This window comes from Staurois parvus, unplaced genomic scaffold (assembly GCF_062004578.1).
Source record: "Staurois parvus isolate SC_StPar_1 unplaced genomic scaffold, SC_StPar_1.0 ptg003849l, whole genome shotgun sequence".
NCBI lineage: Eukaryota > Metazoa > Chordata > Amphibia > Anura > Ranidae > Staurois > Staurois parvus.
The window spans coordinates 174-25,024 of record NW_028321644.1 but is presented as its reverse complement, the minus strand read 5'-3'; the positions used below and the strand labels follow the sequence as shown (position 1 = coordinate 25,024).

The 24,851-nt window shown below is 50.8% G+C and overlaps 1 protein-coding gene across 1 annotated transcript; it reads right to left on the bottom strand.

Moving 5' to 3' along the window:
- Nucleotides 1-16,650: 16,650 nt before the first annotated feature.
- LOC149427349 (recQ-like DNA helicase BLM) lies at nucleotides 16,651-24,375 on the bottom strand. Its single transcript, XM_089668100.1, has 6 exons — nucleotides 24,218-24,375; nucleotides 23,767-23,966; nucleotides 21,833-22,028; nucleotides 17,312-17,434; nucleotides 17,021-17,225; nucleotides 16,651-16,919 (listed from the first exon to the last, which is right to left on the bottom strand). The coding sequence occupies exons 1-6, from the start codon at nucleotides 24,237-24,239 to the stop codon at nucleotides 16,745-16,747; spliced, it is 921 nt and encodes a 306-aa protein (XP_089524226.1). The 5' UTR covers nucleotides 24,240-24,375; the 3' UTR covers nucleotides 16,651-16,744.
- Nucleotides 24,376-24,851: the final 476 nt, after the last annotated feature.

Below are 24,851 nucleotides of genomic sequence, written 5' to 3'. Positions count from 1 at the left end.
ACAGTATAACTCCCCCGGGACCTCAGAATGTGGGGGTGTTCTGGTGCTGTGGAGTTTAAAATACTACCTCCAAGTTTTTTTATTTTTAACCATTACATGTAAAATTCACCTTTTTTTTTTTTTTTTGCTATTAAACTACACTATATTGCCAAAAGTATTGTCCCCGCCCTCCCAATCATGTGATTCAGGTGTTCCAATCCCCTCCCAATCATGTGATTCAGGTGTTCCAATCCCCTCCATATCATGTGATTCAGGTGTTCCAATCCCCTCCATATCATGTGATTCAGGTGTTCCAATCCCCTCCATATCATGTGATTCAGGTGTTCCAATCCCCTCCATATCATGTGATTCAGGTGTTCCAATCCCCTCCATATCATGTGATTCAGGTGTTCCAATCCCCTCCATGGACACAGGTGTATACAATCCATCCCCTAGGCATGCAGACGGCTTCTACAAACATTGGTGAAAGAATGGGTCGCTCTCAGGAGCTCATTGACTCCAAGCGTGGTCCCGTGATAGGTGGCCACCTGGGCAATAAGTCCATCCGTGACATTTCCCGGCTACTAAATATTCCACGCTCAACTGTTAGTGGGATTATAACAAAGCGTCGGATGCCGTGGTGTAAAGCATGCCGCCACTGGACTCTAGAGCATAAGAGATGTGTTCTCTGGAGTGACCAATCACGCTTCTCTATCTGGCAATCCGATGGATGTGTCTGGGTTTGGCGGTGGCCAGGAGAACGGTACTTGCCTGACTGCCAAGTGTAAAGTTTGGTGAAGGGGGGATTATGGTGTGGGGTTGTTCCTCAGGGGTTGGGCTTGGCCCCCTAGTTCCAGAGAAGGGAACTCTTAAGGCGACATTTTGGACAATTTCATGCCCCCAACTTTGTGGGAGGAGTTTGGGGATGGCCCCTTCCTGTTCCAACATGACTGCCCACCAGTGCACAAAGCAAGGTCCATAAAGACATGGAGGAGCCAGTTTGGGGTGGAGGAACTTGACTGTCCTGCACAGAGTCCTGACCTCAACCCCATAGAACACCTTTGGGATGAATTAGAGCGGAGACTGCGAGCCAGGCCTCCTCCCCCGACATCAGTGCCTGACCTGACAAATGTGCTTCTGGAAGAATGGTCCAACCTTCCCATAGACACCCTCCTAAACCTTGTGGACGGCCTTCCCAGAAGAGTTGAAGCTGTTATAGCTGCAAAGGGCGGGGCCAACCAATATTGAACCCTACGGACTAAGACTGGGGGGCCATTAAAGGTCATGTGTGTGGAAAGGGCGGAGCCAACTCAATATTGAACCCTACGGACTAAGACTGGGGGGCCATTAAAGGTCATGTGTGTGGAAAGGGCGGGGCCAACTCAATATTGAACCCTACGGACTAAGACTGGGGGGCTATTAAAGGTCATGTGTGTGGAAAGGGCGGGGCCAACTCAATATTGAACCCTACGGACTAAGACTGGGGGGCTATTAAAGGTCATGTGTGTGGAAAGGGCGGGGCCAACTCAATAGTGAACCCTACGGACTAAGACTGGGGGGCCATTAAAGTTCATGTGTGTGGAAAGGCCGGTAGCCAAATATTTTGGCAATTATAGTGTTTTTTTGGGTTTTTTTAAGCAGAGGTCATAGAGAATAAAATGGAGGGTGTTGCAGTATTTGTAGGTCACACGGTATTTGCGCAGCGGTTATTTTAAATGCAATTTTTTTTGGGGGGGGGAATATACTTTAAGAAATTTTAGTGTACAAAAACACAATACCCACTTTTTTGGTATAATCTAAAAGCTGACTATATAAACACCGAACATTTCACACTTTTATGTTGCACATGCTTGGGGAGCGGCGCCAGACTGCGGTACCTAATATTGTCCGCAGGCGACATTTTAATAGCCTTTACAGGTTACCAGTTTAGGGTTAGAGGAGGTCTGGTGCCAGAATTATTGTTCTCTCTCTGAGGTTCCCAACAATAGCGTGTGGTGCGATCACAGTTTACATATCCATGCGCAATCTACGCATGCGTTCGACTTTGCGAACAAGCACAGGAGGAGAGGGACGCTTTATATTTATTTATATATAATTCACATATAATTTTTTTTTTTTTTTTAACCCCTTTGTTACAATAGGAAGCAGATGGAGGAGTTCACACTGTCGCGTCCGGCAAAAATACCGCTGCCTGCGTAATATGGGAAGCGTTGACGCTTTGAAACTCCCATTACCTTCTATTGAAACGCACCACAACCACACTGTAAATGCGTGTATGGTGTTTACTGTGCGTTTACGGTGTGGTTGCAAAGCGTCGAAAGCGATCATTTCACATATTAACCTTGTAAAAAAAACAAAACAAAAACAGTGTTTTAAGAAGTGTTGCCTGACGCATTATGAACGTCTTCACAACACATCCTAGATGATCATAAACGCTACAGGTGAGTTAGGGTTAGTGCCAGGGCTAAGGGTTAGGATTAGATCCAGGGCTAAGGGTTAGGATTAGATCCAGGGCTAAGGGTTAGGATTAGATCCAGGGCTAAGGGTTAGGATTAGATCCAGGGCTAAGGGTTAGGATTAGATCCAGGGCTAAGGGTTAGGATTAGATCCAGGGCTAAGGGTTAGGATTAGATCCAGGGCTAAGGGTTAGGATTAGATCCAGGGCTAAGGGTTAGGATTAGATCCAGGGATAAGGGTTAGGATTAGATCCAGGGTTAGGGGTTAGGATTAGATCCAGGGTTAGGGGTTAGGATTAGATCCAGGGTTAGGATTAGAGTCAGGGCTAAGGGTTAGGATTAGATCCAGGGCTAAGGGTTAGGATTAGATCCAGGGTTAGGATTAGAGCCAGGGTTAGGATTAGAGCCAGGGTTAGGATTAGAGCCAGGGTTAAGGGTTAGGATTAGAGCCAGGGTTAGGATTAGATCCAGGGTTAAGGGTTAGGATTAGAGCCAGGGCTAAGGGTTAGGATTAGAGCCAGGGCTAAGGGTTAGGATTAGATCCAGGGTTAAGGGTTAGGATTAGAGCCAGGGCTAAGGGTTAGGATTAGAGCCAGGGCTAAGGGTTAGGATTAGAGCCAGGGTTAAGGGTTAGGATTAGATCCAGGGCTAAGGGTTAGGATTAGATCCAGGGTTAAGGGTTAGGATTAGAGTCAGGGCTAAGGGTTAGGATTAGATCCAGGGCTAAGGGTTAGGATTAGAGTCAGGGTTAAGGGTTAGGATTAGAGTCAGGGTTAGGATTAGAGTCAGGGTTAGGATTAGAGTCAGGGCTAAGGGTTAGGATTAGAGTCAGGGTTAGGATTAGATCCAGGGTTAAGGGTTAGGATTAGATCCAGGGCTAAGGGTTAGGATTAGATCCAGGGCTAAGGGTTAGGATTAGAGCCAGGGCTAAGGGTTAGGATTAGAGTCAGGGTTAAGGGTTAGGATTAGAGTCAGGGTTAAGGGTTAGGATTAGAGTCAGGGCTAAGGGTTAGGATTAGAGCCAGGGCTAAGGGTTAGGATTAGAGTCAGGGTTAGGATTAGATCCAGGGCTAAGGGTTGGTTTAGTAGTAAGGGTTGGGGTTAGGACTAGTGTTGGGTTTAGAACAGTAACCCTAACAATTACCCCCAACCCTAAATCTAACACTAACCTGTGAGTTTGGACACATACAGGTTCCTGCACTATTTTGAGTGTAAAGTCGCATTCCATGAACTGCCAACCTCCATCCTTCGGGTTACTTCACACCACATGCGTTCCAAGCACTTTTTTTGCATCCATAATCCATGGAAAGGTTACATGGGTGTTCAGTGGCATAGTTCCCACCAGTGCTTTCCGTTCCAGAAAATAAAAGTAGAATGGATGCATTTTTCATGCATAGAACTGCACTGGAATGTGGTAAAATGCATCAAACCCGCACCAGACCCCAGTACAGGGGGAGAAGAAAAAGCCACAAACCCCCCCCATCTGAAACGCATTAAAAACGTGCATGCAGAAAGGCACCTGGAATGGATCTGGCGTGCGTTTCTGTGGTGTGAACCGGCCCTTAGGCTGCTTTATAACTTCCCACCCGTGAGAGAGAGCGCTGTGGGCTGCCTGCGCGTGGCTCTGAGGTGGACGCATGCGCAGCAAACCGCGTCCCAACTCCTGTGTGGGTGAATGAGACCCAACAAGGAATGGCACTGCAAACGCAACTTTTTTTTTTGCAAACGCGCACAACACAAGCCTGAGGCTGCGTTCCGTTGTGCGTTTGCGGGAACCTGAGTGAATTGGCATTCGCTGCTGCAACGTACAAAAACGCCTCATCCATCTGTAAACGCATGGCGGGGGATCATGGCGCCCTCACTGCTTCTTGCGTTACTTCTATTATTTAACATGAATGATGGATTTCTGTGCTGCGCAGCAGTGAATGGAGCCGGGGTGATGGATCTCTGCGCTGCGCAGCAGTGAATGGAGCCGGGGTGATGGATCTCTGCGCTGCGCAGCAGTGAATGGAGCCGGGGTGATGGATCTCTGCCCTGCGCAGCAGTGAATGGAGCCGGGGTGATGGATTTCTGCGCTGCGCAGCAGTGAATGGAGCCGGGGTGATGGATCTCTGCCCTGCGCAGCAGTGAATGGAGCCGGGGTGATGGATCTCTGCGCTGCGCAGCAGTGAATGGAGCCGGGGTGATGGATCTCTGCGCTGCGCAGCAGTGAATGGAGCCGGGGTGATGGATCTCTGCGCTGCGCAGCAGTGAATGGAGCCGGGGTGATGGATCTCTGCGCTGCGCAGCAGTGAATGGAGCCGGGGTGATGGATCCCTGCGCTGCGCAGCAGTGAATGGAGCCGGGGTGATGGATTCCTGCGCTGCGCAGCAGTGAATGGAGCCGGGGTGATGGATCTCTGCGCTGCGCAGCAGTGAATGGAGCCGGGGTGATGGATCCCTGCGCTGCGCAGCAGTGAATGGAGCCGGGGTGATGGATCCCTGCGCTGCGCAGCAGTGAATGGAGCCGGGGTGATGGATCCTTGCTCTGCGCAGCAGTGAATGGGGCCGGGGTGATGGATTTCTGCGCTGCGCAGCAGTGAATGGAGCCGGGGTGATGGATTTCTGCGCTGCGCAGCAGTGAATGGAGCCGGGGTGATGGATCTCTGCGCTGCGCAGCAGTGAATGGAGCCGGGGTGATGGATCTCTGCGCTGCGCAGCAGTGAATGGAGCCGGGGTGATGGATCCCTGCGCTGCGCAGCAGTGAATGGAGCCGGGGTGATGGATTTCTGCGCTGCGCAGCAGTGAATGGAGCCGGGGTGATGGATTTCTGCGCTGCGCAGCAGTGAATGGAGCCGGGGTGATGGATCTCTGCGCTGCGCAGCAGTGAATGGAGCCGGGATGATGGATCTCTGCGCTGCGCAGCAGTGAATGGAGCCGGGATGATGGATCTCTGCGCTGCGCAGCAGTGAATGGAGCCGGGATGATGGATCTCTGCGCTGCGCAGCAGTGAATGGAGCCGGGATGATGGATTTCTGCGCTGCGCAGCAGTGAATGGAGTCGGGATGATGGATCTCTGTGCTGCACAGCAGTGAATGGAGCCGGGATGATGGATTTCTGTGCTGCACAGCAGTGAATGGAGCCGGGATGCAGAAGGAGAAGGAAGAAGGTGAGGGGAGAGCGCAAGCCAAGCTGTCCAAGCAGAAGAGAGAGAGACAGCTGTCCATAGAATAGAGAAGATACTCCGATCCTCCTCCTCTCTGTACATCACCTGTCCTGTCCCGGCTCTCGGTGATGGGAGATGTCTCCGCCGTCCGGACATGTCTGTCTATGGAGGATCCCCGGCACCGGCTTGTATAACAGCCGGCTTCCCGCCAACACACTTGTGTAACCAGGAGGAGGGCGGATGTGACGTCACGGTCCCCCTGAGGGGAGAATACAGTGTACAGTGCAGAGTGTCGGCTCTGAGGAGATATACTGTACAGTACACAGTGCGATCATAGAGTGCCGGTACACCGGCCCTGAGGAGATATACTGTACATAGTGTGGGGGTGATTGTCACCCCCTATATTACACTGTACAGTACTCCCTCCACCCCCCCCCCCTGTTTATACTGTACAGTATTACCCCCGGTACCTCAGAATATTGGGTGGAAGATGGTCACCCCTTTATACTGTACAGTAAATACCCTCCCAGTACCTCAGAATGGGGGGTGTAAGACGGTCACCCCTTTATACCAACTAGTATTGGCCCAAATACCTCAAAATGTGGGGTGTAGGATGGTCACCCCTTTATACTGTACAGTATTACCCCCCCCCCTACCTCAATGGGGGGGGGGGGTAAGATGGTCATCCCTCTATATTGTACAGTATTACCGCCCGGTACCTCAGAATGCAGGGGGTACAAAGGTCACCACTTTATATTGTATAGTATTACCCCCCCCCCCCATACCTCAATGTGGGGTGTAGGACGATCACCGCTTATACTGACCTATATTAGCCACCCAGTACCTCCAGAATGTGGGGGGAATGACAGTCAACCCTTTACACTGTACAGCATTACCCCCCCCCCCCCCAGTACCTCAGAATGTGGGGTATAGGCCAGTCACCCCTTTATACTGTACAATAAATACCCCCAGTACCTCAAAACGTGGGGGGTATGATGGTCACCCCTTTATACTGTACAGTATTACCCCCCCGTACCTCAGAATGTGGGGGGTATGATGGTCACCCCTTTATACTGTACAGTATTACCCCCCCGTACCTCAGAATGTGGGGAGGTATGATGGTCACCCCTTTATACTGTACAGTATTACCCCCCCGTACCTCAGAATGTGGGGGGTATGATGGTCACCCCTTTATACTGTACAGTAAATACCCTCCCAGTACCTCAGAATGCGGGGAGTATGTTAGTTACCCCTTTATACTGTACAGTATTACCCCCCCGTACCTCAGAATGCGGGGAGTTGTTAGTTACCCCTTTATACTGTACAGTATTACCCCCCCGTACCTCAGAATGCGGGGAGTTGTTAGTTACCCCTTTATACTGTACAGTATTACCCCCCCCCCGTACCTCAGAATGTGGGGGGGGGTAAGATGGTCACCACTTTATATTGTACAGTATTACCCCCCCCCCCACATACCTCAATGTGGGGTGTAAGATGGTCACCGCTTATACTGACCTGTATTATTATTATTATTATTATACAGTATTTATAAAGCGCCAATAGTTCGCTCAGCGCTGTACATTACAAAGGGGGACAGAACATGTGACAGAACAATACCAATACAATGCAAAACATGAGGGGATCGAGGGCCCTGCTCTTTCGAGTTTACAATCTAGAAGGGATGGGATAGTGGTACAGGAGGAGATAGCTGTGGGGGATGGAGTGGTAGGAAGAGTGGAGGAGGTCAGCAAGTTAGCAGGGGGTGAGGTAGGCTTCCCTGAAGAGATGGGTTTTCAGGGTGCGCCTAAAGGAGAGGAGAGTAGGTGATAATCTGATGGGTTGGGGCAGGGAGTTCCAGAGGATGGGTGACACCCTGGAGAAGTCCTGGAGGCGGGCATGGGAGGAGGAGACCAGGGAACTAGAGAGAAGGAGGTCTTGTGAGGAGCGGAGTGTGCGTGTTGGGCGGTACTTGGATATTAGGTCAGTGATGTAGTTCGGGGCAGTATGGTGGACAGCTTTGTACGTCAGTGTTAGGATTTTAAATTTGATCCGTTGCGCAATCGGAAGCCAGTGGAGGGATTGGCAGAGGGGGGTGGCGGAAATGGAGCGGTTGGAAAGGTGAATGAGTCTGGCAGCCGTATTCAGGATCGACTGAAGCGGGGATAGCCAGCGGCGAGGCAGGCCAGTGAGGAGGGAGTTGCAGTAGTCGAGTCGTGATATGATGAGGGAGTGGATGAGCTGTTTAGTGGTTTCTGGGGTTAGGAACGTGCGGATTTTGGCGATGTTGCGGAGGTGGAGTCTGCACGAGTTTGTTAAAGATTGGACTTGGGGCTGGAAGGATAGGTTGGAGTCCAGAATGACACCAAGTACTCTGGCCTGCAGAGCGGGTTTGATATTGGCGTTGTTGGATGTGATGTAGAAGTCAATGGGGGGTGGGGTTCGGGCTGGGGGGAAGACAAGGAGCTCGGTTTTGGAGAGATTCAGTTTAAGGAAGTGGAGCGACATCCAATCTGATATGTCGCTCAGTAGGTGTGTGATTTGGGCAGAGACCGAAGGGGTGAGGTGGGGGGTTGAGAGATAGATTTGTGTGTCGTCGGCATAGAGGTGGTAGTTGAAGCCGTGAGAGTGTATGAGTTGGCCAAGGGAGGAGGTGTAGATGGAGAAGAGAAGGGGCCCAAGGACAGAGCCTTGAGGGACCCCAACAGAGAGGGGGAGTGAGGGGGAGGTGGTAGCATTATAGGTAACGCTGAAAGAGCGTTGTGACAGGTAGGATGAGAGCCAGGAGAGAGCAGAATCTCTGAGGCCAAGGGAGTGTAGTATTTTGAGGAGGAGGGGGTGGTCAACTGTGTCGAAGGCCGCAGAGAGGTCAAGGAGTAGGAGCACTGAATAGTGGCCATTAGCTTTGGCGGTTAGAAGGTCGTTGGAGAGTTTGAGTAAGGCGGTTTCGGTGGAGTGTAGGGGGCGGAAGCCAGACTGTAGGGGATCGAGGAGGTTGTTGTCGTTGAGGTGAGAGCATAGGCGGGTGTAGACGAGACGCTCGAGGAGTTTAGATGTAAGTGGGAGCAGGGAGATGGGTCTGAGGTTGTTCGGGTCATTGGGGTCCAGGGAGGGCTTTTTAAGTATGGGGGTGATGTGTGCATGCTTCAGTGGGGAGGGGAAAGTGCCGGAGGAGAGGGAGAGATTAAAGATGTGGGTGAGGGAGCGTAGGATGGAGGGGGAGGGAGGTCGTAGGAATTGTGAGGGGATAGGGTCGAGGGGGCAGGTGGTGAGGCGGGCATCAGAGAGGATCTTGGAGACTTCCTCAATGGTAGTAAGGTCAAAGGTGTGGAGTGTTGGGGGAGCTTCAGTATGAGGAATGTAGGGTGGGGTGGGAGTGGAGGTCAGAGCAGTGGTGGGGCCGTGGGAGAGGGGTGATGAGGGGGTAGCTGAGTGAGGGGGAACGGGGTCGGAGGGAGTTTGAGCAGTGACGAAGTCCCTGCGGGTAATGTCGAGGGGGAGGGGGGATGAGGGGGTAGCTGTGTGAGAGGGGACGGGTTGAGAGGGCGTGTGAGTTGCGGCAATGTCCTTGCGAATTGTGTCAATCTTGTTTTTGAAGTGATTGGCAATCTCAAGGGCGGTGAGTGAGGTGCTGGGTGGAGGTGGGGGTGGAGAGAGTAGAGAGTTGAAGGTGGAGAAGAGTCGGCGAGGATTGGAGGAGAGGGCCTTGATGAGGGTCAGGAAGTAGGCTTGTTTGGCTGCGTGGAGGGAGGAGGTGTAGGTGCGGAAGGCAGATTTGTAGCAGGTGAAAGCTTGTTGGGATTTTGTTTTGCGCCATAGTCGCTCCAGGGCACGACTGCGTCGTTTGAGGGTTTTGGTGTGATCAGTCTGCCAGGGCTGGAGCGGTCGGAGTCTGATGTTGCGTGTGGTTAAAGGCGCTAGTGAGTCAAGGGCTGCTGACAGCGCGTTGTTGTAGGCAGTCATAGCCAAGTCGGGGCAGGACAGGGGGAGGATGCGGTCGTGGAGTTGATCAGCTGCAGAGTGGAGGGGGGCAGGGTTAAGGTTGCGGAGGTTACGGCTGGTAGTAGTGTGACATTTGGAGGGGTAGGCGTTGGAGGACGAGGAGATAGAGAAGGTGATCAGGTTGTGGTCAGAGAGAGGGAAGGGGGTGTTAGTGAGGTTGTGGGGAGCGCAGCGGTTGGAGAAGACAAGATCAAGGATATTACCGTCGGAGTGGGTGGTGGATTGTATGCACTGTGCAAGTGCAAAGGAGGAGGTTAAGTGGAGGAGACGGGCTGTGTCCGGGTTGTCAAGGTTGACAGGGATGTTGAAATCCCCAAGAATGATGGTGGGTAGCTCAGAGGAGAGGAAGAAGGGTAGCCAGGAGGAGAAGTCTTCCAGGAAGCGGGGTATGGATCCAGGAGGCCGGTATATCACAGCAATCTTCAGGGGGGTTGGGGAGAATAGTCGGACGCAGTGGGCCTCGAAGGAGGAGAAGGATAGGGAGGGGGGGTTTGGGAGGACTCGGAAGGTGCTCCGCGGTGACAGGAGCAGACCAACCCCACCACCTTTACGACCGTTAGGTCTGGGTGAGTGGGTCCAGGTGAGACCTCCATAGGAGAGTGCAGCAGGGGAGGTAGAGTCAGTGGGCTGGATCCAGGTTTCCGTGATCGCCAGGAGGTTGAGGGAGCGGGAAACAAAGAGGTCGTGGATGGCGGTAAGCTTGTTGCACACCGATCGGGCGTTCAGGAGTGCACATGAAAACGGGGGGGAGATTTTAGGGAGCAGGGGGACAGATAATAGGTTGCGGTAGGACATGGCGGCGGGAGGGTGTTGTGCAGGTGAGGGAGGTGGTGGAGGGCCAGGATTCGGGGAGATGTCTCCCGCGGCTAGGAGGAGGAGAAGGGTGAGAAAGGTGGCATGGGAACGGGATGTGCAGGAGCGTGAGAAACTCCTAGTGGAGGTGTTCGGGTCAGTGGGAGAGTGGAATAATAGGAGGAGGTGGTGGGTGCCATAGAGGGGCGAAGGAAGCAGTGAGGACACAATATACAAATGTTTAGGAGGAGCAGAGGGATATAGTGAATGGATTTTGGGAATGGAGGAGAGGAAAATGAGGAGTAGAAGAGGCATTTTGGGGGTGATGAGGGCAGTAGTAGGGAGATGAAAGCAATGAGGGGGAGATGTGCAAGTTTTGGGGTGGAGCAGAGGGGTAAAGAAGTGAGATCTTGGGAACAGAGGATAGTCGTATGAAGAGGAGTGTATTATATAAAGGTACACAGAGTGGGACTCAGGCATGTAAGAGATGTTTCCCAGGGTGATTGCTTGCAGTCTGTCCAGCATGCAGTAGAGTTTCTTGCTGTTGTTGTGTCTTTCTCCTGCTTTAGTTCAACTGCTGTGTTTAACTGCTTCGCACTCTTTCGAAGCCGCACTCCGTCAGAAGCAGCACCCCCATCAGAGACTGTGCCCCCCATCGTATTAGCCCCCCAGTACCTCCAGAATGTGGGGGGAATGACGGTCAACCCTTTACACTATACAGCATTACCCCCCCCCCAGTACCTCAAAAAGTGGGGGGTATGATGGTCACCCCTTTATACTGTACAGTATTACCCCCCCGTACCTCAGAATGTGGGGGGTATGATGGTCACCCCTTCATTTACAAAGAAGGAAAGTGGAGGGAACTTGTGGCCGATCCTCCTGAACACAGCTGGAGGTCAGCGGCACGTCAGGTTTTCTTGCAGAGCCTGCACTGTACACCTGTGTCCCGTTGGGGAGATTTCCCTTCACATCCTGTCCCATAGCCACAACAAGAAGTGAGGGAATCCCTGGCTGTCACCACAACTGGTGTCCCTAGTGGAAGGATTCCCCTCTATTCCTTTTGGGGATACCTGTATACAGGACAAATAGAGAGAGTGGCTTAGCAAAAAAAAAAAACCTGACCGGGGGCATAATCCCCCTCCCCACTCTAACAAAAAAAAGTTTTGCCTTTAGTTATACACTGCTCAAAAAATTGAGTCTTCCTTTCAAAGTCTAGCATCAAGTCAGTGACACTCCTGGGATATGGATCTGGTCAGGTAAGTAGCAGAGGGGTTGTTCATCAGTTTCAGCTGCTTTGCTGTTAACAAAATTAACAACAGGGGTACAAGATGGGCAACAATGAGACGACCCCCAAAACAGGAATGGTTTTACAGGTGGAGGCCACGGACATTTTTTCCCTACTCATCTTTTCTCACTGTTTTGCATTTGGCTCGGGTCATTGTCACTACTGGTAGCATGAGGCCATACCTGGACCCTACAGAGGTTGCACAGGCAGTCCAACTCCTCCAGGATGGCACATCAATACCTGCCATTGCCAGAAGGTTTGCTGTGTCTCCCAGCACAGTCTCAAGAACATGGAGGAGATTCCAGGAGACAGACAGTTCCTCTAGGAGAGCTGGACAGGGCCGCAGAAGGTCCGGAACTCATCAGTAGGACCCGTATCTGCTGCTTCGTACAAGGAGGAACAGGATGAGCGCTGCCAGAGCCCTACAAAATGACCTCCAGCAGGCCACTGGTATGAATGTCTCTGACCAATCAGGAACAGACTTCATGAGGGTGGCCTGAGGGCCCGACGTCCTCTAGTGGGCCCTGTGCTCACTGCCCGGCACCATAGAGCTGGATTGGCATTGGTCATTGAACACCAGAATTGGCAGGTCCACCACTGGCCCCCTGTGCTTTTCACAGATGAGAGCAGGTTCACCCTGAGCACATGTGACAGACATGAAAGGGTCTGGAGAAGCCGTGGAGAACGGTCTGCTGCCTGTAACATGGTTCAGCATGACCGTTTTGGTGGCTCAGTGTTGGTCTGGGGAGGCATATCCATGGAGGGATACACAGACCTCTACAGGATAGACAATGGCATCCTGACTCACATTAGGTATCGGGATGAAAGCCTTGGACCGATTGTCAGACCCTACGCTGGTTCAGTGGGTCCTGGGTTCCTCTTGGTGCACGACAATGCCCGGCCTCATGTGGGAGAGTATGCAGGCAGTTCCTGGAGGATAATGGAATTGATATCATTGAATGGCCCCCACGCTCGCCTGACCTAAATCCAACAAAACCCCTCTGGGATGTCATGTTTCGGTCCATTTGACACCGCCAGGTTGCACCTCAGACTGTCCAGGAGCTCAGTGATGCCCTGGACTAGATCTGGGAGGAAATACCCCAGGACACCATCCGTGGTCTCATTAGGAGCCTCCCCCGACGTCAGGCATGCATACAAGCACGTGGGGGCCATACAAACTACTGAGGACCATTCTGAGTTGCGCAATTCTCCATAGCATCCCTGGAAGTCAAGTGGGAGGGCGTTCAGAGCCTGCGGAGTGGATCTTCAGACGTTATCCACACTACCAAAATGGTGTCCTTTCAAAGCCTTCATCTTTGGGAATATGAAAAAGTCGCAAGGAACCAAGTTGGGGCTGTAGGGTGGATGGGGAAGCACCGTGATGTGTTTTTTCAGCCAAAAACTTGGAACAGCTGGCACTCCTAAACGCGTGCCCAGGAATTAATTCATTCCAGGGGTGGACACTGAGCAACAAGCGAGTCTATAAACTACTGGTGTCCAGTCTCGCCATCCTGTGCCAGCTATTCAAATTGGCCAACGACTTGGATGTAAAGGCATCTTGTGGACATCACAATGCTAAAAAGGAAGTATTGGCAGAATTTAGATCCACTTTATGGCCCTCAGCCATTCCTTTCGTTTTTTGTTTTTGTTTTGTGCTCATCCGCTTTTACTTGCTGTAAACACGGAAGCTGGTTTCTGTGCTTACAAGTGACAGAGCACCTCTTCTGGGCTCCTTCCCTGCAACTAGACAGTGGCGCCTGCTCTGATGTTTTGGTGAGCAGCTGGGGGGGGGGGGGGGGGGTTGGGGTGTCGATGACAGAGCTCTGTATTTGGGGGGTTGGGGGTGGTATTAATGTGATCCTTCAAATATATTTTGTTAAATAACAAACATGTTATAGTTACCGTATTTTTCGCTCCATAAGACACACTTTCCCCCCCCAAAAAATGGGGTAAAATGTTATGGAGCGGCCGGCCCGGTATTCCCCCCGTGTTAGAATACCAGGCCGGCCGCTCGGCTCTTCTCTGCAAACCTCCATTGGTCCTACCTGTTCCTCGGTCCAGCTGTGTCCTCAGTTCCTCAGTCTCCTCTCGCCGACATGGGCACCCGGCTGTGACAGCTTGCGGCTTCACAGCTGGGTGCCCACTGTGCATGCCGAGAAGTGCTGCGCTTTGTGAATGACCCCGTAGTCTTCTGGGACCTGTCATGTGTCCCCCCCCTCCCCAAAGGTCTACAGTCTCTGGTCATCTGTGCTATGTCCGCACTCTCTGGCCATCTCCTGTGCTGTGTCCGCACTCTCTGGCCATCTCCTGTGCTGTGTCCGCACTCTCTGGCCGTCTCCTGTGCTGTGTCCGCACTCTCTGGCCGTCTCCTGTGCAGTGTCCGCACTCTCTGGCCGTCTCCTGTGCAGTGTCCGCACTCTCTGGCCGTCTCCTGTGCAGTGTCCGCACTCTCTGGCCGTCTCCTGTGCAGTGTCCGCACTCTCTGGCCGTCTCCTGTGCAGTGTCCGCACTCTCTGGCCGTCTCCTGTGCAGTGTCCGCACTCTCTGGCCGTCTCCTGTGCAGTGTCCGCACTCTCTGGCCGTCTCCTGTGCAGTGTCCGCACTCTCTGGCCGTCTCCTGTGCAGTGTCCGCACTCTCTGGCCGTCTCCTGTGCAGTGTCCGCACTCTCTGGCCGTCTCCTGTGCAGTGTCCGCACTCTCTGGCCGTCTCCTGTGCAGTGTCCGCACTCTCTGGCCGTCTCCTGTGCAGTGTCCGCACTCTCTGGCCGTCTCCTGTGCAGTGTCCGCACTCTCTGGCCGTCTCCTGTGCAGTGTCCGCACTCTCTGGCCGTCTCCTGTGCAGTGTCCGCACTCTCTGGCCGTCTCCTGTGCAGTGTCCGCACTCTCTGGCCGTCTCCTGTGCAGTGTCCGCACTCTCTGGCCGTCTCCTGTGCAGTGTCCGCACTCTCTGGCCGTCTCCTGTGCAGTGTCCGCACTCTCTGGCCGTCTCCTGTGCAGTGTCCGCACTCTCTGGCCGTCTCCTGTGCAGTGTCCGCACTCTCTGGCCGTCTCCTGTGCAGTGTCCGCACTCTCTGGCCGTCTCCTGTGCAGTGTCCGCACTCTCTGGCCGTCTCCTGTGCAGTGTCCGCACTCTCTGGCCGTCTCCTGTGCAGTGTCCGCAGTCTCTGGCCGTCTCCTGTACCGTGTCCGCAGTCTCTGGCCGTCTCCTGTAGCGTGCCTGCAGTCTCTGGCCGTCTCCTGTAGCGTGCCCGCAGTCTCTGGCCGTCTCCTGTAGCGTGCCCACAGTCTCTGGCCGTCTCCTGTAGCGTGCCCACAGTCTCTGGCCGTCTCCTGTAGCGTGCCCACAGTCTCTGGCCGTCTCCTGTAGCGTGCCCACAGTCTCTGGCCGTCTCCTGTAGCGTGCCCACAGTCTCTGGCCGTCTCCTGTAGCGTGCCCACAGTCTCTGGCCGTCTCCTGTAGCGTGCCCACAGTCTCTGGCCGTCTCCTGTAGCGTGCCCACAGTCTCTGGCCGTCTCCTGTAGCGTGCCCACAGTCTCTGGCCGTCTCCTGTAGCGTGCCCGCAGTCTCTGGCCGTCTCCTGTAGCGTGCCCGCAGTCTCTGGCCGTCTCCTGTAGCGTGCCCGCAGTCTCTGGCCGTCTCCTGTAGCGTGCCCGCAGTCTCTGGCCGTCTCCTGTAGCGTGCCCGCAGTCTCTGGCCGTCTCCTGTAGCGTGCCCGCAGTCTCTGGCCGTCTCCTGTAGCGTGCCCGCAGTCTCTGGCCGTCTCCTGTAGCGTGCCCAGTCTCTGGCCGTCTCCTGTAGCGTGCCCAGTCTCTGGCCGTCTCCTGTAGCGTGCCCGCAGTCTCTGGCCGTCTCCTGTAGCGTGCCCGCAGTCTCTGGCCGTCTCCTGTAGCGTGCCCGCAGTCTCTGGCCGTCTCCTGTAGCGTGTCTGCAGGCTCTGGCCATCTCCTGTACTATGTCCGCAGTCCATTGATTCAGAATATTTTTTTTTCCTGTTTTCCTCCTCTAAAATCTAGGTGTGTCTTATGGGGCAAAAAATACGGTACTTGCTCTATGTAATGGTTTTGCACAGAGCAGCCCTGATCCTTCCTGCCAGTGCTCCTGGCTCCTCTACTGCTCCCCCCCACCCCCATGGCAAGCAGCTTGCGATGGGGGTACTCAGTGCGGGCTCACTCTTGAGTCACACTGTGTTCGTTCATTGACACACAGAGCCCGGCTCGGCCCCCCACTCCCTCCTCAGTGACTCAGACTACTGCCTTGATTTCCAGCAAGGAGAGAGAGAGACTCTGCTCTCAGGCACAGTGCTGGATCAAGATCAAACTCAGGTAAGTATCGGGGGGGGGGGGGGGCTGGGAGGGCTACAAATAAAAGGTTTTCTTCCCTTAATGCAGAGAATGTATTAAGGTAAAAAAAAAACTTGTACCTTAAGAAACCACTTTAGGGGACAAGATTTGTATGTGGGGGAACGGGGGAGCATCTTTTTTTTTTTTTTCTATTCAGTGACATTTTCATTTTTTTTTCTCTTGCAGTGCCACCACAGAGGCCGGGACCATTTTTCTCCTTACAGTGACACCACCAATGCTGGGACAATTTTTCTCCTTACAGTGACACCACCAATGCAGGGACAATTTTTCTCCTTACAGTGACACCACCAATGCTGGGACAATTTTTCTCCTTACAGTGACACCACCAATGCTGGAACAATTTTTCTCCTTACAGTGACACCACCAATGCTGGGACAATTTTTCTCCTTACAGCGACACCAATGCAGGGACAATTTTTCTCCTTACAGCGACACCAATGCAGGGACAATTTTTCTCCTTACAGCGACACCAATGCAGGGACAATTTTTCTCCATACAGTGACACCACCAATGCAGGGACAATTTTTCTCCTTACAGTGACACCACCAATGCAGCTGGGGGCGCAGTTTCCCATCTTCACCCCGGGCAGTAGATGACCTAGTCTAGGCACTGAAAACACGAATGTTTAAGAAGATGACTTAAGAGAAATATTTATTTACTTAGAAGTTCGGGGTCCATAAAAATATATAACATTTAAATACAAAAACAAATATACAAACACTGCTGCATCAAAGGAATGTGAATGCGGGTTTCAGGAAGCGGCGGTTGTTCTGAGGCATGGGCACAGCCATGAACCCCGGTCTTCTCACTGCTGGCGGCCTTGGCCCACTGTCGTGATCATTACTATAGTCTGTAAACGTTTTACCGGATGCATTGTTTCTGGAAGATTTTGAATTGTTGCCACTGGTAGGGGGAATCATGGAGAAATAAAGATTCATTATTTTTTTTTAAATTTGTACAATAAATCAGAAGTGACACATTGCCATAGCGATACGGTATCTCACCCTTTGGGACGGTACTGCTGCCCCTCTCCACCGGTTTTCCGTTTCTTGGATTTACGGAAATAGGGAGCCGTCTTACGTTTTGTCCCTTTCTTCTCTTTGTTGGCCTTGAAATAAGTTGATTTAATGGAGTCCTCTTCCTCATCGCTGTCATAGTTCCCTGTATTATAGCTGGTCGTTACACTGGACCTCTGGGCACCATCATCAGCTGTGATCATAAATGTGAACATGAAATCACCAGACGTAAAACGATCATTTCTCACATCTGCGCATATACTAGGATAGACGTCTTACCAGGAAGAGTCCATTCGGAATATTTCTGAAGAACGTCTATTAGCTCTGCTCCATATTTCTCCAATTTATCTTCCGTGACTCCATCAATCTGCAGTAAAACGTCGGGTTCTGCAGACAGAGACTCTGTAATACAAGAAAGATAACAGGTCAGTGGTTAGAAATGACGAGCACGACCCACAGGCACCTTTCCGAGTTCAGCATTGTTTGTCTGTTAACCACTTCCAGTCCGGACACTCCCCCCCCCCCCCCTTCCAGTCCGGACACTCCCCCCCCCCCCCCTTCCAGTCCGGACGCTTCCCCCCCCCCCCCCCTTCCAGTCCGGACACTTTCATCCCCCTTCCAGTCCGGACACTTTCATCCCCCTTCCAGTCCGGACGCTTTCCCCCCCTTCCAGTCCGGACGCTTTCCCCCCCTTCCAGTCCGGACGCTTTCCCCCCCTTTCAGTCCGGACGCTTTCCCCCCCTTTCAGTCCGGACACTTTCACCCCCTTCCAGTCCGGACACTTTCCCCCCCTTCCAGTCCGGACACTTTCCCCCCCTTCCAGTCCGGACACTTTCCCCCCCTTCCAGTCCGGACACTTTCCCCCCCTTCCAGTCCGGACACTTTCACCCCCTTCCAGTCCGGACACTTTCACCCCCTTCCAGTCCGGACACTTTCACCCCCTTCCAGTCCGGACACTTTCCCCTCCTTCCAGTCCGGACACTTTCACCCCCTTCCAGTCCGGACACTTTCCCCTCCTTCCAGTCCGGACACTTTCACCCCCTTCCAGTCCGGACACTTTCCCCTCCTTCCAGTCCGGACACTTTCACCCCCTTCCAGTCCGGACACTTTCACCCCCTTCCAGTCCGGACACTTTCATCCCCCTTCCAGTCCGGACACTTTCATCCCCCTTCCAGTCCGGACACTTTCATCCCCCTTCCAGTCCGGACACTTTCATCCCCCTTCCAGTCCGGACACTTTCATCCCCCTTCCAGTCCGGACACTTTCATCCCCCTTCCAGTCCGGACACTTTCATCCCCCTTCCAGTCCGGACACTTTCCCCCCTTCCAGTCCGGACACTTTCATCCCCCTTCCAGTCCGGACACTTTCCCCCCCCTTCCCCCCCAGGCCAATTTTCAGCTTTCAGCGCTATCCCACTTTGAATGACAATTGCGCGGTCATGCAACACTGTACCCGTATGAATTTTTTAGCATTTTTCTTGGGACAGATAAAACTTTATTTTGGTGGTATTTATTCACCACTGGGATTTTTTTTTTTTTTTGCTATATAAATGAAAAAGTCCAAAAATTTTGAAAAAAAGTGTTTTTCTTAAATTTTGCAAATAAATCTTTCTTCATAAATCTTGTCCAAAATTTATTCAGTTATCTTTTTAGTTAAAAAAAAACAAAAAAACAAAATTAGTTTATAATCAAAAATTATATTTTTTCAAAATGTTTTTTACATTATTTATTTTTTATATTATTTATGGGTTTTTTTTTTTACATACTGTCACCCTGGTGACACTGTACAACTTGTGGGGGGTGATGAAGATTTTCTTTTTACACAGATTGCTTTTACACCCATAAAGGCTGTAAAAGCAATTATTTCTCCTTCTCTCTGGCTGCATTCTTGCAGCCATTGAGAACTACTGTGTGAGCTGTGATTGGTCACAGCTTGTCACATGGTACAAGGCTGTTGTGAATAGCCCTGTACCATGTGACCTCTGTGATCATTCAGATTTCACTAGTAGTAAGCAATATCAGAAGCTTACTACTATTCATGTGATCACTGATTGGCCAATCGCTGTTCACATGACTGGGACCTCACACAGAGGTCCCGTACAGCGATTGGTGTTCCACTGTGATCAGAAGACACAGCAGGCACCAGATCACGGTACATTTTGGCCTAAATGTATGACTAAGGCCCCATGTACACGGGACACTTCTGAACAATGGAAACTGACTGCTGGAAAATGTAGGTTAAAAAATGTCTGTTTAGCTGCTTTTGCATAACACATTAATGCGCGCTTGCGTTTAGAAGCGTTTTTTAAAGATAAGCACAGGAGAACCTCCCAAATGCCCAGAATGCACTGAAAAGTGGTAAATTATTAACTATTTCACTCTGTTTCAGAGAAATACAGAGAGTAGAAGCAGAGACAGCAGTATGTGTTGAGATTAGCTGAGGTGTGAGTTGCTCATTCACATTTCTTTTGTTTCCAAGGGTGGGAAAGGCGTCTGGTGGAGGGAGTCATTAAGGTCACCTGGCAGGGGGTCTTCATGAGGAATTTGAGGTGTGAATGGTCATTAACCACTTGCCGCCCTGCCACTGTAGAAATACGGCGGCAGGGCGGCACGGGCAGGCAAAACCACGTTTTAAAACGTGTGTTTTGTAAACAGGTAGGGGGCGTGTGTGAGGCGCGCCACCCCCCTACCTGTCCCGCCGATCACAGCCGCAGATGTCAGTCGCCAGGTCACAGTCGGTCCTTACCGGCTATCTCCTGGCGATCGGCGGTAATCACTGACAGAGAACACAGCTGCAGTAGCTGTGCTTTCTGTCACTTCCCTGACAGCTCGAGTACAAGCTGATCGGGACAGAAGAGTTTCACTCTCCCGATCAGCCGTGTCCCCTGCAGTACACACCCCCGCCCCCTAGTAAAACACTCCCCTCACACAGATAACCCTTCCCTGCAAAATAAACTTAACCCCTTCCTCCCCAGGGCCATTAGTACAGGGTCAGTGTTTTTGTTTTTTTTTTTTGCACTGATTACTGTATTGGTGTCACTGGGGATGTCAGTGACCCCAAGTCAGTACCCCCCAATGTCAGAATGTCCGCCGCAGTCCCGCCATAAGTCCTTGATCGCCGCCAATATTAGTATAAAAAAAACCTAAAAATCCCAGTATTTTTCCCGCCATTTTTAAACGCTATAACTTTCACGTAAACCAATTAATTTACACGTATTGGGTTTTTTTTTTTAGCAGAGACACGGAGCAGAATACATTTTGGCAGAAATTTATGACTAAATTTGATTTTTAAATTTTTTTTTTACTGGACATGTTTTATATCAAAAAGTCCAAAATATTGTTTTTCTTCCTCAAAATTGTCAGCCTTATTTTTTATAGCACAAAAAAAACAAAAAAAAACGCACAGGCGATCAAATACCACCAAACGAAAGCTCAATTTGTGGGAAAAAAAAAGGATGTAAATTTCATTTATGTACCGTATTGCATGACCGCGCAATTGTCCGTTAAACTAGCGCAGCGCTGTATAGCAGAAAAATGGTGTAAATTGCAGTATCTATACCATAGTTTGTAGACGCTATAACTTCCGCACAAAGCAATCAATATACACTTATTGGGATTTTTTTTACCAAAAACATGGAGCAGAATACATTTTGGCCTAAATTTATAACCAACTTTGAGTTTACTATATATTTATTATAGCTGAAAGTAAAAAACATTGTTTTTCTTCAAAATTTTTGGCCTTTTTTTGTTTATAGCGTGAAAAATAAAAAGCACACAGGTGATCAAATACCACCGAAAGAAAGCTCTATTTGTGTGAAAAAGAGACGTAAATTTCGCTTGGGTGCAGCACTGCATGACCGCGCAATTATCAGTTGAATTAGTGCAGCGCCGAGTAGCAAAAAGAGGCGTGGTCATGAAGGGGGTAAATCCTCAGGAGGGCAAGTGGTTAACATATCTTTTGTTTCCAAGGGTGGGAGAGGTCTGAGGTGTGAATTGGTCATTAACATATCTTTTGTTTCCAAGGGTGGGAGAGGTCTGAGGTGTGAATGGTCATTAACATATCTTTTGTTTCCAAGGGTGGGAGAGGTCTGAGGTGTGAATGGTCATTAACATATCTTTTGTTTCCAAGGGTGGGAGAGGTCTGAGGTGTGAATGGTCATTAACATATCTTTTGTTTCCAAGGGTGGGAGAGGTCTGAGGTGTGAATTGGTCATTACAATGTGTGACAAGCTTGGTAGGAACATCCTGTATTCAGTGTTTTGTCCATCTGAGCACCTTGAAAACTCTTTGCATGCATTTTTCATGATGAAAAAAGGCTCTGGACAGCATTGGGAACTGGAAGAGTTAAAAAAAAATATTTCAAAGGCTTATAAATGCGATTTGCCGCATTTACAAGCGCTTTGATAAAATCGACGTCTGAACGCACGTTTGTTGCGTAAAAAAAAAAAAATGACTGTAAATGAAGATGTGTACATATATACATACACATATATACATACACACTCTGTATACAGTCCAGGGGAGGGGTGGACTCACTTCTGTGAGATACTGTATACATGATTTGCGCATTCGCGCTGCCTTGTAGTAGTATATCTGCTATAGGGCGGACAGGAAGTGCAAAGGGGCTTATTTACTAAAGCTGGTTCACTCATAAGATTTAGCAATAAAACCTGGAAGTTGATTGGTTTCATTGCAGAAGCGCACGAGAGTCTGAACCAGCCTTAGTAAATGAACCCCGAAGTGTATCCTACGCCTTCACTCACAGTGTGTTCATCTCTAGAACTCATTTACAGGCACTTACCTGCGATCCTCCTTATGGTTGCCGTGTTGAATATATTGAAGTAATGCACACCAAAGATTTTGCCCAGACGTTTGCAGAGGTCAGTCAGCTCCGCCTGGCATTTCTTAACCATTTCCTCCCTGTGGGACGTAGCTCCCAAAACAGATGCCTTGTGTTTCCTGAGACTGCTGGCGTTCTCGGTGTCCTGGAACTCAACCTGGTAGGGTGAAGTACACAGTCTGATTACATCAAATGATCAGTATACACTCACCGGCCACTTTTATTAGGTCCACCTTTTCAATTGCTCTGTAACACATATTGCTAATCAGCCAATCACATGGCAGCAACTCCATGCATTTAGGCATCTTGACGTGGTGAAGACGACGAAGTTCAAACCGAGCATCAGAATGGGGAGGAAAGGGGATTTAAGCGACTTTGAACATGGCATGGTTGTTGGTGGCAGACTGCTGATCTACTGGGATTTTCCCGCACAATCATCTCTAGGGTTTACAGAGAATGGTCCGAAAAAGAGAAAATATGCAGTGAGCGGCAGTTGTGTGGAGGAAAATGCCTTGTTGGTGTCAGAGGTCAGAGGAGAAGGGCAGACTGGTTCCGGATGATAGAAAGGCAACAGTATCTACAATAACTACATGTTACAACCAAGGTATACAGAATACCATCTCTGAATGCACAACACATCCAACCTTGAAGCAGATGGGCTACAGCAGCAGAAGACAACACCAAGTGCCACTCTTGTCAGCCAAGAACAGGAAATGGAGGCTGCAATTCGCACAGGCTCACCAAAACTGGACAACAGAAGATTGGAAAAACGTTGCCTGGTCTGTGGAGTCTGGAAACCCTAGAGATGGTTGTGTGTGAACATCCCAGTAGATCAGCAGTTTTTGAAATACTCAGACCAGCCCGTCTGGTACCAACAACCATGCCACGTTCAAAGTCACTTAAATCCCCTTTCTTCCCCCCTTACTTAGCCTGTGTAGTCCAATCCAGTAAAAAAAGCTACCGAAGCTGAAAAAGTGAATGCTGGTTCTGATAGAAAGGTGTCAGAACACACACAGTATCGCAGGTCGTTGTGTATGAGGCGGTGTAGTCACAGACTGGTCAGGGTGCCCATGCTGACCCGAATCCACAGCCAAAAGTGCCTACAATGGGCTCGTCAGCTTTAGAACTGGATCAATGGGATCACGTTTTTTCTTTTCCATCATGTGGATGGCGGGGTGTGTGTGCGCATCACTCACCTGAGGAAGAGATGAACCAGGATACATTGTGGGAAGAAGGCAGGCCAGCAGAGGCAGTGTGATCCTTTGTTGAGTGGAATCCATACCTCAGTTGGTCAGGGCAGTTTTGGCTGCCAAAGGGGGACCTAATTAATATTAGGCGGGTGCTCAATGTTATGGCTGATCGGGGTGTATGTATGGCTGTACATGACTTTTATTCCTGATCCCTAATCCTGTACCATCAGAACTGCTTTTCTAAGCTAGCAGGACACCAGTGGCAAGGACTGCTGCTCCACTAAAAAGCGATCCATGTTCGGATTGCTTATTAGAGGCATTTGACAGGCGGTGAGGAGGTGATATGTTGCCTCCTCGCTGCCTTGTTTTTAACAGCCTAAATGCAGTGCCACCATGCCAAAACCAGGTGAAATGAAGGTGGTTGCAGGGTGGTTGCAGAGCATCCCTATGCACCTGAATTGGTCACTTTCAGCGGGCGGTAGTGCCTGCTGAACACAGCAGAGGTTACAATTCATATGACCCTGGCCGCTGCCTCTGCAGCTAAAGCAGGAGCTGTCAAGGGGTGGTAAAAACGCGGCTTAAAATGAGTGGTTTTACTTTCCCCCAACCTTACGTGCGAATGAGCTCTTGGACTGGGATGCCTCGGGACTGAAAATAGGTTGAGACACATTGAGGTAGTGTATAGGAACAGTATTGGACACTTACCTTTGTAAAACCATTCAGCACAGCCTGAGCCCTCTCCCCAGCTTTCATATACGCCACGGCCTGGTCATTGACTGTGATATAAAGCTCCTCATCTAAGATTCTGTCCAGAACCAGCTTCCGGAATAATCGTTCTGCATTGTGCCGCGAATAAGCTGCTCCCTTTCCAAATATACCAGTCTGGATCTTCGCAGATTTACTGCCTGTAAAAAAAAAAAAAGAAAAAGAAATGGTATAGTCTATGGCAGGGGTGGGCAACTGTGGCCCTCCAGCTGTTGTAGAACTACAAGTCCCATGAGGCATTGCAAAACAGACCATTACAAGCATGACTTCCAAAGGCAGAGGCATGATGGGACTTGTAGTTCACCAACAGCTGGAGGGCCACAGTTGCCCACCCCTGGTCTATGGGATTTTTTATGGGACATGGCGACAGACTGTGAGCTGCACTGCTTACCCAGAAATATATCCACCATCATATTGAGTGTCAGGCGGTTGCCGGAATTTCTTCCTTTCCCACGGCCAGAAGAGCAATGTTCCTGGACAAATCGTACTAAACTCTTCACCCTCCTCTGTCACATCTCTGGATTTGTATTCCTGAAATTAAATAAAGGGAAGGAGCGATATATAGTTTAATTATATTCCCATTTAAATTACTAATTCCATCGCCCATAACCCCTTACAGCGTTTCTGAATCTTGTTAAATCCCCACCTTACTCAAACAGATTTAACCGCTTGCCTACCGGGCACTGTCACCCCCTTCCTGCCTACCGGGCACTTCTACCCCCTTCCTGCCTACCGGGCACTGTCACCCCCTTCCTGCCTACCGGGCACTTCTACCCCCCTTCCTGCCTACCGGGCACTTCTACCCCCTTCCTGCCCACCGGGCACTTCTACCCCCTTCCTGCCCACCGGGCACTTCTACCCCCTTCCTGCCTACCGGGCACTTCTACCCCCTTCCTGCCTACCGGGCACTTCTACCCCCTTCCTGCCTACAGGGCACTTCTACCCCCTTCCTGCCCACCGGGCACTTCTACCCCATCCTGCCTACAGGGCACTTCTACCCCCTTCCTGCCTACCGGGCACTTCTA